The sequence below is a fragment of the Eleginops maclovinus genome, chromosome 20, assembly GCF_036324505.1.
Source record: "Eleginops maclovinus isolate JMC-PN-2008 ecotype Puerto Natales chromosome 20, JC_Emac_rtc_rv5, whole genome shotgun sequence".
In the NCBI taxonomy this organism is placed as follows: domain Eukaryota; kingdom Metazoa; phylum Chordata; class Actinopteri; order Perciformes; family Eleginopidae; genus Eleginops; species Eleginops maclovinus.
The window spans coordinates 24,430,060-24,450,873 of NC_086368.1; the positions used below are offsets into that span (position 1 = coordinate 24,430,060).

General features: G+C 41.3%; 3 protein-coding genes across 3 annotated transcripts in view; 2 read left to right on the forward strand and 1 right to left on the reverse strand.

The window, feature by feature from the left end:
• Positions 1 to 362: 362 nt before the first annotated feature.
• Positions 363 to 3,170, forward strand: chchd4a (coiled-coil-helix-coiled-coil-helix domain containing 4a). The gene is made up of 3 exons (XM_063910461.1): positions 363 to 549; positions 1,692 to 1,790; positions 1,894 to 3,170. The coding sequence occupies exons 1-3, from the start codon at positions 528 to 530 to the stop codon at positions 2,268 to 2,270; spliced, it is 498 nt and encodes a 165-aa protein (XP_063766531.1). The 5' UTR covers positions 363 to 527; the 3' UTR covers positions 2,271 to 3,170.
• Positions 2,942 to 12,088, reverse strand: LOC134882231 (netrin-4-like). Its single transcript, XM_063909841.1, is given in 12 exon segments — positions 2,942 to 3,812; positions 4,333 to 4,503; positions 4,619 to 4,687; positions 4,802 to 4,929; positions 5,314 to 5,530; positions 6,422 to 6,610; positions 7,558 to 7,673; positions 7,958 to 8,298; positions 8,683 to 9,176; positions 9,689 to 9,706; positions 9,709 to 9,822; positions 12,073 to 12,088. Coding segments are annotated over 12 exon segments (2,010 nt in total). The 3' UTR covers positions 2,942 to 3,675.
• Positions 12,089 to 18,207: 6,119 nt separating this feature from the next.
• Positions 18,208 to 20,814, forward strand: part of dnah1 (dynein, axonemal, heavy chain 1) — a 33,169-nt gene continuing 30,562 nt past the window's right edge. Inside the window, 10 exon segments of the mRNA XM_063910918.1 lie at positions 18,208 to 18,384; positions 18,485 to 18,520; positions 18,522 to 18,567; positions 18,678 to 18,852; positions 19,135 to 19,285; positions 19,398 to 19,530; positions 19,620 to 19,790; positions 19,905 to 20,160; positions 20,287 to 20,444; positions 20,526 to 20,737. Coding sequence (XP_063766988.1) covers positions 18,208 to 18,384; positions 18,485 to 18,520; positions 18,522 to 18,567; positions 18,678 to 18,852; positions 19,135 to 19,285; positions 19,398 to 19,530; positions 19,620 to 19,790; positions 19,905 to 20,160; positions 20,287 to 20,444; positions 20,526 to 20,737 — 1,515 coding nt within the window.

Consider the following 20,814-nt stretch of genomic DNA (forward strand, 5'->3'; position numbering starts at 1 on the left):
GGACAGACGGTTACACACAACATGAATATTGTATAGGTGTATTGGTTAGTGACTCAAGGTCATGTGACTGTAATACAACTAATTGAGAAAACAGCAGGAATCCTGTCTATATTTGAGTCACATGTATTGTTAATTTGATTAAAAGTAGTTAACTAACACAATATATTTTAATTTCCTAATATTGTGTATTGAATATACATTAATGGCTTATAAATCGATTTCGTTAAATTAGACAGGACATATTTAACATTATATGGTGGTTATTATTATTATTATTTTAATTTCTTTCCACCAAATAGATTTAAAACAGTTGCCAGAGAAGTCATGACGGTCGATTTAAATGAAAAAATACCAACTGACGTCATAATCACGCGACCACATGTGACCGGAGGGTCAGAGGGGTAACGTAACGGGGCAGTTTTGACGCCGGGTAGCTTGTCAGATGAGACGGTTTCCCTTAAGTCATTTTTGCTGTCACACTGGTCATCTTTTACCACGGAGGGCTACGGACTGAAACAGCGGCAGACATGTCGTACTGCAAACAGGAAGGTAATTTCAATCATTCATGTTTCCCCCATGGCTTGGCAATGTCACCGAGTTAGCCACCATGCTAGGCTAACTTTCCAGAAGAAGCCGGATATTTCTGTAAGTTGGCTAACAGATGCATGGCTAGTAGCGAGGAAGCTTCAAGCAATTCAATGTGGTTTAACATTAAGGATGTTTGCTTTGATTTTGATAACGCACATTGTCGTTGCAGTTATCTGACCTGACACCATTGGTACACATTGGTAGAAAGGGCTAGCTCTGAACCTGGTGGTGCTTTCTGGGCTATCAGTTGACAGGTTAAACCAGGTTACTGGCACAGTGCGCCCACAGGGGTCACTGTTAACCAGCTATACTATCAGGGACTGTTTTTCGACTTTTCGACCGTTAAATATAAACTAGTAGAGAGCATTTCTGTTTAATTGTTTTCTACAGTTTATTTATTTGTGTCTTTATTATAACTTGTTGTACTGATTCTTGTTGCCCTTGCTGTGACATACCAAATTAAGACATGAGATCTAATCTTGAGATGGGATCATAGCAACGCCGGTAGATTCGAGGAAATGTCGCCTTCCCCCCTTGTTTCCCCTTACTTCCGGTGCCCTTGCTCAGGCCACACCCATTTCCAAATTGTGGGCTACATTAAATTTGATATGAGCTACACACCTGTTAAGTCCTGTTGGTGTCTATTTCATGGGGTGACAAAATCTGTCCAGAGGGAGATAAAAATTTGGACTTTTTCCAACATGTGAAGTTGAACACTTTCTACAACTTTGTCATACATATATATATTTTTAAAAAGTAAGAATCTAGAAATCAATGCTTTTTTGCTGAATACTCCAAGCTTTAAACAGTTCAAAAGGCTGCATAAAGTCTCCTCATAATAAAGAATCTGCATAATGGCTAGTTTAGCATCTCAACACTGGATACCTATGTTTTAGATTGGCTGTAGAACTTTCCAGATTATCTTTTTATGTTATTTGTTGTTTTTCAGTTTCTACAATGCTTATCTGTTGGAGGTATTGATACCTTACTTGTCGTTATCACCATATCAATTATATTTTGTATTATCTGCCATTGTTTTACAATGTTTTGGACCGGCTATATTTGGAATATCTATGATTTTGTTATTTGTTTTGTTATTAAAGGTAAGGATCGCATCATTTTTGTGACCAAGGAGGACCATGAGGCACCCAGCAACGCTGAGCTCATTGCAGATGACCCTAATGACCCTTATGAGGAACAGGGTTAGTCATTTAATCATTAGAGAAAAAGGGTATCAGACTACCAAACATTACCTCATAAAATGATTCTATTAACTCCCTTCTGTCTGCTTTCCTGTTCCTTTAGGTCTGATCTTGGCAAATGGAGACATCAACTGGAACTGCCCGTGCCTTGGCGGCATGGCCAGCGGACCGTGCGGCTCTCAGTTTAAGGAGGCCTTTTCCTGCTTCCACTACAGTAAGGAAGAGGTGAAGGGCTCCGACTGCATCGACAACTTCCGCGGCATGCAAGAGTGCATGCAGAAGTACCCTGAGCTCTACCCTCAAGAGGAAGATAAAGAAAGCTCCTCCAAAGCAGAGTCCGACTCTGGTTCTGCCTCTGCTGCCCCAACTGAGAGCACCGCCTCCCCCCCTGAAACTGACTCTACCCCGGCTGCTGCTACACCTGCTTCTGATGCCTCATCTGACGGCGCATCGCCCACAGACACCCAGAGTGCCAGCTAAGGTCCACCTGTTGTCATCCAGGATTCTCTGTGTCCAATCACTGCCCCACATAACTGACTCTCCAGGGGGAGCTCTGATTGGCCTCTTCACCTGTTTAAGCCCACAGATAGAGAGGGCTTGATGACATAGCTCTGATTCTCATGGGCCATATTTACAGGCCATCAGCGAAGGACTTTGTGAAGGCAGATGAATGCAGCACATTTACACTGTATACGCTGCTTTGTTTCATGGGCATTCAAAATCGTTGAAGAATATAATTTAATGACAGCGGGCTGAGCTGCAGGGACATCAGTGGAAAGACTCACTTTCTAGGCAATCGGGATCTAATTTCTTGTCTGTTCTCGTGTCAATCAAAAAAATATTGTTCATTGGCATCCATTATGTGTGTTGTCCTGTTTATGTTGACAGCCCAGAGATATATATATAGCACTATTTTGATTAATCATACAATCTGACAGAAATCCATCGAGGAATCAATAGATCTTTTGATTGGAATTTCTTTTTCTTCTTTGTTTTACTGCAATTCAACATTTAATTATTTAGTTTTCTATTACTCAAAAGAACAAATGACTTAATTGGTAAAAAAAAAAAAAACATGGCATCTGTTTGGGTAAAATTAAGAGGTTTTTAGCTGCGTTTGTTGACATCCTGTAAGAACTTCAGGGTTTCCATCTACATCTGTGTACGTATGCAAAATGTTGTCATCTTCATAATTGATACTGTTTCTGGCCAAGACCAAAGTGGTTTGTTACATTTTACTGTCACTGAATACATGTTTCTGTTGTCTGAACACTGTCTGGACTCTTGGATGCTCTGATCACCATACAGTGACCTTCCTCTAAAGGCTTGATCGGTGTTTCTCAAACATGTCCAGATTAAAATGATTGTGGAAAAATCCAATTTTTACTTTTTCTTATTTATGTTTGTGATTTTAACAGTTTCACATGTTGAAAGTCTTATACATTTTTTGAGGTTTGAACACTGAAATTGCCTCTGAAGTTTGTATTATGACATAACAGACCATCATATTTAACAGCCTAATATTAGCTTGTATTTCTGGAATATCAGGAATGTTATAGTATTTTATTATCAAAATCATAAGGCTCCAAAGGACAACTACCTCAATCTTAAATCGGTACATTGCTCTTTGCAGAAAAAAAAAAGGAAAAAGCACTGATTCATTAAACTCAGATCTTAACCAATACAGTAACTCCCTTCAGTCTTTATTTTGTGTTTCACACACACATTGTGAGTACCTCACAGTCGTGAGTTTGACTCCTGGGTAATTTCTTCTGAACGAGGCAGCATGTTGTCAGTGATTTTCAGTCCCTTTTCTGAATTTTCCACTGACTCAAATGTCCTTGCCAAATCGTATGCAGTCTGTCCTGCCTGTGTAGATCTATATTCATGTACATCCATTCCTCAGGCCCTCTGATACAAGAAGACCTAGTCGCGGGGTCCATGGGACGACCACACTCTGCATGGTGACCAGCAGATGGCCGGTTCCCACCTCCTCTGGGCCTGCCAGCAGGTACTCCATACCTGGTGAGAAAGGTAAGACAATTGTTGACCTGATCTAGTAACACATAATCTTCCTCTGTTGTGTTATTTGTATGCGTCCAGAAAACTGAACAGTATTGTGGCTCGTGTACTGTATCACAAATTCCTTTTCTTTGCCGTGTGTGTAAGTGATTCTCCCATATATACAGTAGATATTGACCTATGTGTCTAAAAATAAAAGGAAGATAAACATTAATAAATATTTAAGATTCAAATTCAAATGCTTAATTTTCATATACACAATATCTACAGTCTAGTTTTGGCTTTAAAAAATCCCATATTTGGTCTCAAACTTCTCAAACAATAAAAAGGAAAGAAAAAAAAGTGGAGCATGGAGCAAAAGAAAATGCAGAAATAAGTAAACTGTGAAATAGAGAGCCAAGGTAAGATACAAACAGACCATAACATGAAATACTTTACAGTGAACCAAAAATACTGCATAATGTAAAAACATAAATATGAGTAAATAATTTAAATTTGAACTGACATATAATCATCTTACCTGGGTTTAGAATAGGACAGGTGCACCCGCGGCTGGTCCAGGACAGAGGGTAGATGCTGATGGTCCCTAAGTTCAGCGCCACCTGGCCTGATTGAAGGACCTTACGAACTTTGACCTGCACTTCTGCGTGGCTGCCTTTGTCGTGAGCAGACAGCACACTGGCCTTGATCACTGTCAGGATCACAAAGGAAGAGAGAATACTGAGATGAGTGCATTTTGAAGCAAGTATAGATCACAGTTCATGAAACGGTTATTAAACGAGTCATAATTACACATCCTTTCTTACCATAATCATGTTTGGTCTTACAAAGGTCCAATGCACTCCTCAGCTTTTTCTCCTTACAGCTGCACTTTCCTGCAGGCAGACATTGAGTGATGCCAGATCCCCTCTTAGTACAATCCCGCCATGATTACCCTCAATAAAACACTATGATTCCATAGTTTAAAGCCATGCCAACGCCAAACTCACCTGTGTAATGCAGAGCAGAGACTGCGAGCTCCTTCGACCACTGAACCTCTTCTTCTAATGTGAACATGTGATCCAGATCAGGGATTTTTCCACCAATGGGCACGTTGAACACCTGGTTATTTGAGTAGCTGCAAAGGTGGAATTGAACCCATTAAGTGATTGTCACTATCAAAAATACATGAATATCGAAGAGAGAAAAGATGCTACAGTATATGCCAGTCGTTGGCCAGGTACACGCATATAAATCTGATCAAAATACAGATGTATATAATATACAGACTAGCACATTTATCAATACAACTATAACTTTACAATTCATTCATTTCATAAACTAACATCTCAAATTACAGTACAATTAGTGTTTGCAAGACTGGTTGCTCAATATCAATTTGAAAAAGTCTGAAAGTCTGAGCAGGTTTGAGCTCAACTGGAGCATGATCCAAATTAACCACAGTGATTCAAGTTTTTGCTGCTGCCTTGACGTGTGAATAATGATAAATGATATGTCTAACCTGTCCAGACACTGCCCAGTGGTTGGGTCACAGCTGTGAGGGCAGGAGCAGGGTTTGCAGCCCTCCTCTCCAAACCCCCAGTACCCGGGCTGGCAGTGGTTGCAGCTCGTGCCCAACACCCCATGTCTGCAGTGGCACTGCCCGCTCCTCGGGTGGCACCAGGGTCCGTCCTCTCCTGGACGAGTCGGCAAAGAGCCCCGAGGATCACACCAGCAGCCTGAGAAACACAGACAGTTAAGCATGACGCTGATTCTCTGGTACTCTTCTTTCATTGTCAAATTATGCATTTCCAAAATGTCAGCAGATGAAGCTGTAAGACGTTATTTTGATTTTGTCCACAAACCTCTCTTACTTTGAAGTTACAACACCAGTATATTTTCTTAAGCATTATACTGAAGTTCACATTCGAGGGACTTGACCTGAGTATTTTCATTTTACACTACTTTAGACTTCTACTCTACTACATTTTGAGAGCCGATATTGTGATTTTTACACCATTATATTTCTTTTACAGATTTATTTACTAGGGACTTTATAAATTCAGATTTTGACAAAGAATACTAAAAGGAAAAACATTTAAAATATGTTTAGTTTGTATTAAACCATCCAACGTTTTATTCAAGCAACTATAAGTACGAGTGCGTTAACAGAAAATTAATTGGAATTAGGAAAAAATATTTCGCAGTTCCACCTTTTTAAATGTGAAGATTAGTCTGAATACTTTAAGTACATTTTCCTTATTGTAAGTAAATACTTTTACTTCAGTGCCTTTCTCGATTCAGTACTTTTACTTTTTGTAATTTTACAGTTTGGTATTAGTACTTTTACTCAAGTAAAGAACCCTTTTTTCCACCACTGAATCAGAATAGATCTTTTATTATGCAGAAATAAAGCAAAAACTAGAAGAAAAGAAAAAGTTGTACTATTATAAAAGCCATTATATTAAAAATAAAGACAAAATATAAATACAAAATAAATAAAAACAGTAAAGTTTAATAAAATATAAAAATGACTATATTGAAAGTGGAGAGCTGTGCAGGGTTAAACAAGAGGTATTGTGTAGCAGAAATGTGCAACACTAAGATCAACTCAGTGATGGGGGTCTTACGTGTGCAGGCGTGGGGGGAGTTGAGTGGTAGGGATGGGTGGCGGTGGTAGCCGTGGCGACAGCGCTGGCACCTGCGTCCCACTGTGTTGTGCCTGCAGTCGTCACAAACGCCCCCAGTGGTGCCGCCCGAAGAGAGCCATGCCCGTGGAGAGAAGTGGCAGCTCTCTGCGTGAGCGTGGCACTGGCACTCTGAAGTCAGAGGCGTGAGAGAGAGACAAAGTGATCAGGGTGGGGAGGAGGAGGAAGAGAGGCAACAGGAGACACGGGGTACAGACAAAATCTGGGTTAGGTTTTTGGGTAACATTTTTAACGAGGCCCATGTCTATAATTATAAACATTCAGTACTTGAAGAAATGTACCACTGGTTTTATTGTATGGTAGCAGGGAATGAGTCAAAAATAGTATACTCATAGTCTACTATAAGCTGCTTACTGTCTTATTATTGTAATAAGTACTTAGAAATGTTCATAATGTTTAATTTCAATAATCATAAAACATTTTGAAGCATTTTAGGAAGTATAAGGTAGTGTCATAGCACTTCAAAATTGATCGTAACATTTAATTCTGTTTTTTTATATATTATATCTGCCTAAAACTCAATAGTTAATCTATATTAATATTATTATGTATTACATCTACAGGAATCATTATATAATTGTATTCTATGTCGGTGACTTTGACCTTACAAGTTATTTTAAAATGTGTTGTGTTATGATAACTGAATTATGAATACGAGTGCTTATAACTTTAACTATAGCAGATTAGGAAATACAGTCTATGATTATAACATGATATAAGTATGTTTGTAACGCATGGAAGACATGTTGGTTATGGAAAGCGTTGCTGACTTTCGTTGACTCTGTGTAGCCTATTGTATAATATCTTTCAAATAATACGCTTTTATCAAATTAATATGCAATGTGATTTGTCCCTCCACCAAAATTAAAAGACTACAACCTGCAAAGTAAGGATGCGATGAAAGCCTTAAAATGTCTTGAGTATGTATTTAAAACTCTGCTATATGTACGCTTGATAAAAACTATGTATAGTTCCTGTTAAAGGCCACTTCTGAAGCTCTTCTCTGGCCTTTTTCTCAGCAGCACGTTTAGCGTGCAGTGCTCTTGGTGGTCACTCACTCTGGCATGGGTTCGACTCCCCGCTGCTGCTGTTGGCCGGCCTCCAGGGACGATCATTGTAGAGCGGCGCGCACTTCTCACAGTGATCCCCCGCTGTGTGGTGAGTACACAGGCACCTGCCCGGACACCTGGAAAACACATCTGGGGTTGCTTAGTTACTTCACCTACACCTGCCGTCTGGAATGGGCTATAAAATAGATCCAAGCAGGTGGCGTAGAGAGTTAATCAAACCATTTAAATCTCTTTAACTGGCCTTTCTTACATCACTAAGTGCTTTTTTTTTTACATCTGGACCGTACATCCTGATGTGTGTTTAACTAGACTGTAATAGAACACAGGCCAGTGCAATAACTGACGGACAACCTTTCTCTAATTTTATTATCAACTGTTGTTATTTGACTTGCAGGAAAAGCCACTCACCACGTTACTGTCCTGCCTTGTGTCTTGGCTGCTGTTGTATGGTACACAACTCTCAGCGTGTCCGTGGCACAGGCAGGTCCCTCTGGCGAGTAGAGTATAAATAGCATAAGGTGCTGAGGCTGCGCTCTCTGTGGAGGATGTGGAAGTGAGAGCTGAGTCTGTGGGGCTTGTCCATGCTGCGGGAGGATGTAGAGGTGCCGGGCAGCTCTGAGCTTTCAGCAGTCTGATGCGGAGGTTAGTGAGGGTGAGGCGGGTGAGGGCCTCTGGACTGTAAGGGTCCAGAGTTTTGGCACTGATGGGGTCAAGTGTCCGCAATATTACCTGCAGAGGCAGAGGAGGAGAAACAGAGCAGCGATTGGAGCTCAATCAAACCTTGAAGAACTGCCCAAAGATAATACCTTGCAGCTTTGCAGGAGTAGAAAGTACTGCAGTTACAATATTATGTTACTTGTTCTTTACTTGGCTATTCCCATTTGCTGGTACTTTCTACTCCGTAACAGTTCAGTGTTTGATAAACATGTTAATGCTCTATTTTACAATAGTATAATACACACATTTCTTATGCCATTTCTGCACTTTAAGTATATTTTGATGCTTATACTTTCACTTAAGTAATATTTCAAAACAGTTATCTTATTTAGTGTTCATAGCTCATTTTAAAGTAAAAGTGCTTCCACCACTACCTCTTTGTGTAAACTCTCTTACCTCCCCCCAGCTGCAGGGTGTAGGACTGGTATAACGGGATGTGCACAAAGAGCCTGGCTGAGTGAAGTCATCAGGCAAACCAAACTCCTCACTGCAGTTGTGCGCAAAGAGCTTCAGAGTTTCCCAGGTTTTTCCAAAGTCAGCTGAGCGGTCGATGGCCATGGCAGCAGGCCGCGGTGACCTGAACACCAGCACCATGTGGGACATACAGAAGTGAGTCTCCAAGTCCAACCGGATCTCATCCTGCTGCTCCTGCATGGTGGAGCCTGCACCTGATGACCACCAAGTGTCGGGATGCAGGAAAGCGTCATCAGTCATGTGAGCAGGCGGATGGATGTCTTCAGTGCAGAGGGTGTGAGGGGTCACTGGAGGATGGGGGCAAGGGTTGTGATGGAAGGGGCTGTTTCCACAGCAGCTGGAGTTGGTGAAGAGGGTCCTGCCACTAGCCAGGTTCCCAATAGGCGGACTGCAGGCATGGTCCACACATCTGGAGACTGACACAGGGGGTGATGGAGGGTCAGTGATATGACGTAGCAGGGTATAAGTAATACTGGTATTCAGATGCTTCTACAAGATATGTGGTTGCAAAAACTTTCCAAACAACAAGCACTTTCCATCGCTGACATCATGGACAAAACCAAGGTTCTCCTCTTTGTGTTTGCCATGAATTTTTAATTTATGCTTTCTGTGATGTGACACAGAATCCTGCCCTTTCCCGACTGGACAGCAGGCTCAGGTTACATGTAATGGCAAGACACAAGCAGCCCTAGATCAAATTTATCAACAAGTTAACTTTTAGGACCTAATAATGTCACATGCAAATGACACAATGTAAGAAATCATTTAATTGAATATATGTTTTACGCAACTGAGTCACCACAATAAATAAAATATAAACACAGCAGGGTAAAACATGAAAGCAAGTTCAGCCAGAATGACGCAGGTGAGTATGATAAAAGAGCATGAAGATGAGGATGTTGATGTTGAAGATGGTGGTGCTTCTCACCTGCTCCGCTTCTCGTCAGAACAAAAGCAGCCAACCGAGCGCCAGAAGCATCTGATGCCGACCTTTCCCCAGCATACTAAACACTCTCATCTTTGTTTCTGCTGTGTTTGCAACATAAACGGTGCGATAAACGCCTTCCAGCAGAGATTTGTCCCAACATTATGTGAAGCCTATCTAACGCACCAGCTCATTTCCCTGCCAATTACGCAATGCGCAAAGCGTCTAGATGAATCCGGAATTCTTTCCAGTTTCCACCAGGAACAACAAATCCTTGATAAAGTTCAAAGCATACTCAGGAACAGCTAGGGCATCTCTCTGAAAGCAGTGGATTGCGCGCCCCCGTCGCAGCGAAAATGTCTCATTGGTTAGTCCAGGAATGAACGAAATATTACTGATTCCAATCCGATAGATGATGATCCATTTTGAGCAAGAAAAATATGTCTGTGTGTTTATTATGATCTTTAACGCCAACTCATTAATGTAAATGTTTTAATTATCACAGCCAATCTGAGAGCTCCGTGTCCCAGCCAGGTTCTCTACGCGTTTACGCACAGGAGAGGAGTGTGCGCTCTATTTATCCACTGTCCCTCCCCGCCCACACACTCAAACACACACTCTCTGCGGACGCTGTGCTGCAACAACACTAAACCAACCCTTGATTGAGTTGGTGTATTTTTTTTCTACTCCGGACGAGTTTATCATTGGGATTTTACAACAACAAAAAAAGCGTGCGCAGGGGAGGACAGACTTGCGACTTGCACGGATTCGTCAACGCAGTTAATGTGAACCAGCCGCACAGCGCATACCATCTAAACCAGGTCCCTGCACTATAAGCAGGGCCTCGTAATGGGGCGAGGAAATTAGTTTATCTGTTTCTGCCCTCCTGTTTTTCAGCTGCGGTAATTCTAAGTTACAGGTCTCTTTGAAGTCTAGCAGGGGAAACCTGAGAGGGGAGACAAAAATAGTCCTCAGTGCAGTTATTTGCAGCTTGATGGCGCATTGTGGCACCGAAAGAATCTGACAGCTTGGACTTTCATGCAAATGACTTGCACACGAAAAGGGCCTTTCTCCCATCTGTCTGCCTGACTGGATAGATTACTCTGCCATTATTCATTATAGCCCTGGATAATAAATACATGGTCTGATATATGACAGTCCTGCTTTTTCAATTCTTTTTAAACCACACACGTCAGGAAATCTCAGTGCTTTGCTGAGCCTGGCACCCCAAAGGATAAACATTATGTCTCTTAGGCTTTATGGCTCAACTTCAAATACGGAGGGCTCAGAAAATTGGAATGGACACACAAAATAGGATTGGTTTTCATAAATGTCTATAATGTCATGCGAATTGTTTACAGACATGCCGGCTCGCTTTCCCCCCAGAATGTGGTATAAAAGTTGAATTACTGAAGGAATTACATATGGGCTGATTTTGTACTGACAGAAAATACAATATTATGTTTATGAGCAGTCAGCCTTGAATTATTCGCATGATTTTGGCTTGGTCATAACTCCTTAGTTATCTGACATTTAAATGTAAACGTTTTTATTCCCCCTTTTAGAGTGTCTCGACTCCTATATAACTCTACGTCTATCTGTTTTACATCTGTCTTTGTCGCAAGTCTCTCCTTTCATCTCTCTGTCCTCCTGCTCTCGAACACCAGCTATAGTATCTGGCAGGCCTCCACAAAATAAAAACCCGGAGGCTCTTCATTTTCTGGCATCTCACGGTTTCTCCTTTCGTCACACTCGAGTGGTGCAGTAAATATGCTAAGAATAGCTTTATGGGAGATTAGGGGGATGCCATTTATTAATGTTCGTTGCATACAGTTTATGACTGCTTTGTACAGATTTTGAAGTCAGTTCTGGCTTAATGGAATGCACGGAAATCCTTCCACAGGTTACAGCCAGGATGGGAGGACCTGTGTGCATTTGCGTTTAAGGGGGAATGGATAATAGATAAAACATAGAGTAAAATCATCCCTGTGGTCCAGCTGTGCTTTCATTGCGGAATCCGGTTGGTCCTGGAAGGAGTTCATACTGTACTTGACTGATTTCTGAAAAGGCATGCACTAAAATTCACGTCACTGAGGTTTGAGGTCAAGGTTTGCAGCAGAGTCATAAAAAACATTTAAAGAGCAGCTGGTTCAAGTGCAAGTTAACTATGTTTAGTTGCTCTTTATGCCTTGAAATGCATAACACATTGCATTCTTAATTGACTGAATTGTAATTAAGGGTGACTTCTCTGATGTAGGAATGCAGAGTCGCCCACATCCAATAAAGTGTGTGTTTAGAGCGTGTGGATAAACAACAGAATCCACACCGTGGTTAGCAACACATGCTTCATTCTCGGTGCAGAGAGAAAAATGTCTTTCTTCCAGTACCTTTCAGCAAATACATTCCGGTAATGTTCAGCATGTATATTCATCAGGGCCCCCAGCTGTGAGAGGTCAAATACCAGCCAGGAAAGGTCACAGGGATCTCCTACCTGCCCCGTGACTGCCTCTCTAATTGCTCTTCTTTCTCTCATTTACAGGGCTTATTGGGGGCCGGGGGGCTAGAGAGCCGGGGTCAGACGAGCAGCGACTCCCCCTCCCCGCCCTTATAATCCTCCATGTTTGTCCATGCAGCTCGTGTGTTTTGGAGCAAATGGTGTCACTCCACACTTCTCCATCTCCTTCTCCCTCCACGTCTTCTTTCTGTCTTCGTGTTCCGCATGTCAGCCTCTATATTCCTCCGGGGATGAAGATTAAGCTGCTTCCTTACATGACTTTACCCACATTTAGGCCTCAGCATTCAGTTAATGTGTGTGGATTTGGAGAGCGATCAAGTTCATGCCAATCTAATTTAAATGCCTCAGTATGTTATGGTATTATTGTTATGGAGACCATACAGTAGGAGCTCAAATGACATTATCCACTGACCACAAGAGTCGCCAGTAAGCGCCATGGTTGATAGGATGTGTTCGAGTTAAGCACTGAGGTCAGAGTTAATTATCTGGGGGAGGTTTTGGAGAAAAATGTATAGCTTTACGATATAAAGTACTCATGTCTGATATATAAACTGTCAGCCCAAGAAATTCCAGTTTAGACAGTGGCACCCATTAAAATCATACAACAGATTGTATGTAACTCCGTGGTATCATAACACGTTCCCTAGTGTATTGTATGCAGATGTGTTTGATGTTATTATAATTTGATGCATATCTTGAATCTCTCACAATTCCCAAACACTTTACCCCAAAGCCTATCAGTTAACATAGTTTGAAGTCAAAAGGTCAAAATCAAAGGTCAACAGCAAAGGACCACAGTTCAAGTGCAATAAAACCAAAACGGCACTTTTTCCTAGAGTTGGTCTGTTGCATTAGCACTGTGAACATGTTAATCAGTGTGGACAGCTTACAATGAACGCCTCCTCTCTGCAAATGTTTGCTATGATCCTTGTGTCATGGAGGGATTTTTAATACACACAAAGAGACAGTTAAAAGTCTGTTAACATATGCATGTGCACATTCACTTTGTGTGTGAGCGTGCTAGCATGTTAGGTTTAGATTGCATGTTGGCTCTTTGATGTGAGAGGATGAATGACACAGATTAAACTGTCAGGCTTTCCTGATAGAGGCCAGATGAGGTGGGATGACAAATCAAGGCCTCGGTGAAGCACTCGGGCAGCTTGCCAAACCAATAATGTGTGCATCTGTGATCTTGTATGTGGATTTGTGGTTATGAGTAAGTAGAAACTACACAGAACTGTTTCCATTTACTCTTTATTAATTCTTAACAAGGAGCAATGTCAGGAATATTAAAGAGTGGCTCGCTTGAGGAGGCTTCAGCTTAGCAGCTTTGACTTATTTATAGCCGAAACTCCTTCTTAATATTGGACAACAAATTAACATCCCTCCCACAAGCACACTTGAAAGGAAGCACTCAAACTACCCCCCTTTGTCTTGTGTCCCTGTCTGACTTCTTTATATCTCTTAATGATGTCATTTACTAACAAGCTCAAGATTGACTTTAGTGCGTCACCCACTTCAACACATTGTCACTCCGATACAAAAACACCACACATACAAAAACACAGACGCAATTTCTTGATATTGGCTCTCCATCGGCCACCCACATACACAAACTGGAAAGCCAGCACACACACTGGTTTTCTACCACAAAAACACACACACACGTGTTACCGATTCCACTCACAGCTTTCTTATTCTTCCAGCTTATATTCGCACACCCACTGAGATAAAGCTTAGTGACATCTTGCATAACAATTTATTTTTACTGTCTGAAAGAGCTTCAATGGGTTCAAAGAGAGTGTATGTTGGCACAAACCAGCTAAAAAAATGCTCACTAGCATTAAGTGTGCTGGGGGTCAGAGGTCAGCACAATGAGGCTATGATAACAAATTGGAGTTCAACCTCAGTTAGATGCAGGGAGCCACAAACATAATGTTTATCCTCACATCAAGACACATAATCAGCCTAAGTTCTCCAACTGCACATCACTGAGGTTCTCCCACTACGTTGAATATTTGGACTTTGGTTCCCCTCCTAAAAGACACACTGACAAATGTAGCAAATGAGAAGAAAAATCAAACGCAGCTGTTTGAGGTCCCGGGCCATGGGTTGTGGGGTTCCAGTCTGTCTCTCATGTCTGGCCACTTTGCTTCTTTTGAGGCCCTTTCTCAGCTCATTAAACAAGGCTTTATTGGCATGCCAAAAGTCCACCTGTGAGTCATCCAAGCCATAACGGCAACTTCAATGTATGGCCAAGCACAGGGGTCACCGTTAAACAACAGTACTGCGAAGCCAAAAGCCAAATCTGTACAGAGGCAGCCTCATTTTGCTGTAAAACGCACTGCCACAAAGCGCTGTGATGTTAACGTGACACTTGCTGCCCTCATGGTGGTTCTTTTTCATCTGTGAACTGACGCCAGTGACATTCATTGACCACAGTGGTGTTGTCACTCATATCGGATGCCCTTTAAAAGAGAAAAGTGCTTTGATAATGCTAGGTATTAGGGTGTAAGATTCTTACTTGATGTTTGTCTAGGAGTTATTAGCACCATATCACCAAAGCTTAAGTCAAAAAGAATACTTTAAACTCTGTGGTGAATGATCCCATTAGTTTTTCATACTTTTTTGATAAAACCAAAGAAAATTCCACTCTATTCTCAAGGAAGCTTAACAGGGCTTTACTGGAAAACCACAGCATGCCGTTGTATGGTTCCATTCCTCTGTGCAAATGCAAAGATAAAATCACACTGCAACTTAAGGGTGTTGCCAGCATTTGTGGTCAGATTGTGGGTTTCTGCAGGAGGTATATGAGAATATATGCAACTGCTAAACCTTCCTGGCCTACCCAACAATGTGCCAGTGTTTGATCCCGTCAGCCAACATCTGGCCCTCAGGAGAAGCTAAAGTTAGCGGCACATGCTGATGTCATTAGCGTAAAATGGGAGTTATATTCACAGAGCCATGACCCTCACGCAGCATCCCAACACTGTGGAGAAAGACTGGTGTATGATTAATATGATGATATTAGGATAAGGACAAGAGAGGATGGATTATACATCTGGGCAATTATGTAAGTGACTAATATTGATGTTCTTCAACAGTTGATGGTGAGCCAGATCTTTCATGTCAGCGTATATCTACAGCTGAACGAGAAGTGAGGAAAAAGACAAGTACAGGGTGGATCAAAGCTGTAACGATGCTTGTTAGGATTTAATCAGTTCCACTCACCCAGAGCAGCCGGCCACATCTGTCCAATCAAGACCTGTCACCATGGTGGGCTCCTGGCTCCAGAGATGCATACAGTACTGCCAACCAAAAATTGGTAGGCGACCGTGTTTTGAAGACCCCCACATCATCAGAGACTTGTGGTTATCATGAGGTTTTCTTTGGATGCTCTGTGGTCCGGATCTCCTCACTGGTTTAATCAATACCATTAGACATCTGTCAATGATTAATAAATGCTGCGGTAAGGACGCTGAGGCAACTCAGATATGATAATGTCTTTTTTAGATGTGGGTTATTTAGGCCCTTGGGGAAGTCTTTCATTTGGTTTAGGCTTCCTCATTGGGTGAGGTCATTGCTTTGAGGCTTAGCTCCATTGAGAAAAAGCTAATTTAGTGGCAAGCCTCTCAACAGGCCCATCCAGAGTAATGGCTGATGCACCGAATTGCGGTCTCCATAGCATCCATATTAAGTCACTTTGTTGGGCAATTTAGCTTCACTGTAAAACATTTTGTCCTTGACCTTCTCACGGAGCTCAGTACACTGATGTAGGTCACTTCTGACCCTCTTTGTCCTCAGGATCCCCGCTACACTATGCCTCTTCAGTGACTCTCCTGTCCCTTCTCGACCTTAATTTATCCGTATCTGCGTGGCAGCATGTCCTTCACAAGTGACACGTGAGGGTTCAGACACATGAGACTATTCATTTGTGCTTGGCTACCCAATCTCAGGCTGCTCTGATGGGTTTCAACGGAAGAGGCCAGGGGCAGGAATAGGGGCTGCAGTGCATGATGCCTGTGATCTGCCATGGGAAAAGGACGAGGTTATGATGCCCTTGTGACCCAGGAGTGTGGGGATCGCACAGGTCAACGGGGTTTCACCCCCCTTGTGGACACATTCAAGCTGTCAGGAGTGTGAAAGGAAAAGATTGGAAATATGTGCAAGTGTGCATTCCAATAAAATTCCATTAGCGTATCATTACTGCCATTACCGTCACTATCTTCACCAGGAAACAGCATGGGATGTGAGTGTTCTCGTGCTAACATGTGGAGAACAGTGTCATGCGACATTTTTTTTGGTGGTTATCTCCAAAAGTCCCAAACGGTCTAATATATATGTAAATGTTTGAAGATGTATGTATATTTTCTGTTTGAGCTTTGTTTTAGATCTACAACTACTTCAAGATTTTAACTATTTTTATCCAGCAGTAATTCAGATGATCAGATTACCACTAGTGGGAAACTCTTTTACTCATACCTCAAATCTTGTTTAATTCTTTCATCCCACAAGGCTTTCTTACGTAACTCCCTTTTTAATTCCTTTACCAGTGATATGAAAAGTATTCAGATATCTACCAAACTAGTAACACACTACAGCGTCAAACCACTCAGTTTGCCAAAAGTGTGCCCTTTTGGCCGTCAAAGGTGCAGTTCAATAGCCCTCACATACAAATAGCATCTCTAATATAGCATCAGTCCCACTGTTGTCAGTTGTGGAAGAATTATTCAAATCCTTTACTTGATTAAAAGTACCAATACATTAATGTCAAAGAAATACTCCATTACAAGTTAAAGTCCTGCATTTAAAATCGTCTTAGTATTATCAGCAACATGTACTATAAAAAGTAAAAGCTGTAATTCTATAGAAAAATGACCTCCATGTGTGATTTATTATGACTATTTAGTTAATATTGTTGCATCAAGTAGCATTTCAGTCGCTATGTAGACAACAAGCTCTGATACAAAAAAATATTGCATTTCTTTGGGGATAATTCTACATGTTTGTACCTTAAACAGTTATTCCACTAAATGTAAGGATCAATTTGGTTATAAGTTCTGAAAAGTATATATGATAACTGAATGGAGTGGAGTAAAAATACATTGCATTAGGAAAATACTCAGATAAAGTACTTTAAACTATACTTGTACAGTAATTGAGTCAATGTTCTTTACTACTTCCCTCCACTGACTGCTGTGCCTACTATTAACTTATTAACGTAGTTTATTTTCTACCATTATAATCGGATGTAATCGTTATGCATTTAAAACCTGGATTTGCAAGGTCGAAGGCTGTCATAAATCTAGTGTAAAAAAAGTAAACTTAAGATATATGTTTTTCATTGTCTGGTATTTTGAGCTCCGTGTTGCTCTGTCTAAAGTTGACGGAGCGACACGTCTCCATGACAACCGTTGCCGAGTCCAACAGTTACATACCTGTAGTTAACTTCCACTTAGAAACTGAGATTTCTATCGTTTTTCAGCCTTTTAGCAATGCAGAGGCTTATTACATGGAGTTTAAGAACTTGCAGTAACATTTAAAACAAGGTATGTATACATTCTGCTGTTTCAATCAATCATTTGGCAAATGTTACCGTTACTTTTCGTTTAGTGAAACCTAGTCAGACAACGATGTTAGCGCTAACCTGCTAGCGTTAGCTAATTAGCTTAGATTTACCTTAAAGCCAGCTGTGATTTGGGATTCCTGTTTTGTGTTTTTTGGTAGCAACAGTCTGTTTAAACTTAGACAAAGGAGTAACATTTTGATTGCAGGACTTTTACTTGTGACAGAGTATTCCTACACTCTGGTACTTCCACAATCTACTACTTCCACCTCTGTCATTAGCTAACGTTAATTAGCTTAATTTACGTTAGGTGCTCCAAAACAACAATATTATTCAACATTACAGTTTTCATTCTCTTTACAGTCAAGGTTTCTTTGGGGAAGCATACAGGATTAAATCCATGCCTTATGCTTACCCATATTGATTTTTTTCCTCTAGAAGATGGAAAGGAAATATTTCCCCAATTTCGGTGTCCTGGTGCCTCATCCACCCAGCAAACCTCCAGAGCCCAGCCCTCCAGTTCTAAGTCACAGGCACAGACTCCCTCCAGTCAGAAAATGCTCTGTGAATGAACAGATGGGCATCTACTCGGATATTATAACTAAACACAAGTTCCAGGTAAAAGCAGACATCTGCTCATGCATTTGACTTCAGAAAGTCTGACAGACATTTCAATAACAAGCCCATGCAAAACACTGATCTTCTTTTTATTGATAAGTCTTTCACAGCGGGACCCACGATCCAGCAGAGCTCACAGGGGCCGATCTATCGTTCAGTATAGTGATCCCAACACTACAAAGGGTGAGTTACACCTGTCGGCTACTATGTATTTATATGAGAAGCATGTTTGCTTTTTTATTACAACATTTTACCCTGTGTAAATCTATGTCCTTCTGCCTTTTTATTCTTAGCTACAACCTTAAAGACTCCATCTGACCAGTGCAAGCAAGTTGAAAAGCGAAACCATAGTCCTACCTCACAGCAATCCTACATTTCTTACTTCCCCCGGGGTGGAGATTCACCAAAGGTCCAGATACCTTACCAAACAGCTCCTGGTCAGGTCCCGCGCAAGTTAGAGATAGAGAGGTATGCACTGTTTATTTGAACCACGTATAACAGAGGAGGACACTTCATCCATTGCTTTGGAGCTTAACTTATTTTGTATTACCTGTAGAAAACATATTGTCCATACTGTAAGGCCAGATTAACTGGTCACATGTGAGTGAGTAAGCTTCGATCATACAGTACATATTCAGTTTTTATCACTGATTGCAGAATTAGCTGTTTTGGCGGGGTCCATTCATTGTTTTATTTCATCTACAATTTGTCAAGACTTATTTATACTGTTTTTAATTTGTTTTATTAAAGACGTCGAAGGGAATATTTGAAGTTAGATATTGAGCAGCTCCTCGCAGAACAAGGCATCTACTCCAATCTTTTAATGCCAACACATCAGAACGGCAGTGTTGATCATGAGACTACAACAGACAACCCTGTTTCACCCTACTTATCCCTGGAAGTAAGTCTGTTACAACTGACATATTTTCTTTGGCATTTGGGTAGCCAATTACTGTTACATACCATATTTGATGCACCATCCTACACTAATCATTCCTGGTTTTCACCTTTAGGTATTTGACAATGAGGACTTTGACTGCCGGAATCCAGGAGACTGGCTTGCCCTTGGCAATGCTGAGCAATCACTGGAACGAAAACCTATCCCTGCAAAAGCTCTGCTGCCTACAGATGATGAAATTAATTCTGGTAAAATGTCCCCTGAAAAGAACCGTTTAAACAGAATGACACATCATTTTCTGTTCTTTGATGAGTACTCTCTTCTTTTTGTTTTGAAGATGATGCACAAAGCTCCTCTCTGGAATACAGCTGGCATTTAGTTGGGGTTCTTGACTACTGTAAGGAGAAATGCCAGTACCTTGTACAGAAAGTTCATCAGAACAGTCAACTGACAGATGAAAAGGGCAGTCCTATTCTAAAAGAGGAACACAAAAAGAGCAAATCTTCTGGTTGGTTGTAAAGTTTTTCCACTTTAACGACACAGAATTATCCTATAATTTCCTCTTGTCTCTGTTTGTGGTTTTGACCCTGTATTTATACCATCCATTTCTCTCTTGTGATAGGATTCAACACCATGCTAGCAGGTACTATGTTCTGGGTACCCAGGATCAGATTGTTTTTCAGTGCTGAGGACCCTCGTGTCTTTGTCAAACGGATCCAGTTTGCCCTACGCTGGCGGGAAAACACAGAAGCTCTGCTTCTCTATCACTTGTCTGTGGACTGCTTGCCAACCTGGAAGGGAACACCATCTCCCGATACCAACGCTCTCCAGCGTATTAAAAGACTCACACTTTCAGCCCCTGGGCTCAGACTGAAACTGTGAGTGATGTCATATTACTGCTGTCATAGTCTCCTTTCTCATTATTGTCTGTATTGTAATAGATTCCTCTGAGTTAATGTGTTAACTAATTCATCTGGTGAATAAAGAGAACATTCTGTGTACAGTTTGGAGAAGTCTATTGGGGATCTGGAGAAGGAGCTCAAACTGGATTATGAGTGTACAATGAACCGCATGAGCTTTGACAAAGTTGTGATGAGCCACCCAGAGGAGTTTTCACACATCACCATGCCACAGAAGGGTCCAGAATATGTACCCCAAACAGGTGAGACGGTTAGCTGTTTGCACATTTGTTTGAGTCAATCTGGTCCAGATTAAAGATAACTATTTTTATACCCACCCACAGGGCGTGTTCCAGTTCCCAAATTTCCATATGAGAAGTATCGAAATGCTTTTTTCTTCAAGTCCCTGCTAACAAAAGTGGAGGTGATCCGTGTGTTATCTGCAATCTGGTCTGAGTGTAACAAAGTAGCAAACATGAGGCTGTTCAATATCAGCTCCATCAGACCACTGCGACTGCAAGAGTTTGAAGTCATTCAGGCCGAAATGCATACTCAGGTATTGTAGGATTGGGTAGCTTTTCTAGCAATACTGTTAGTAGCTGACGTTGAAAAGAAAGAGAAACCTTGACGATA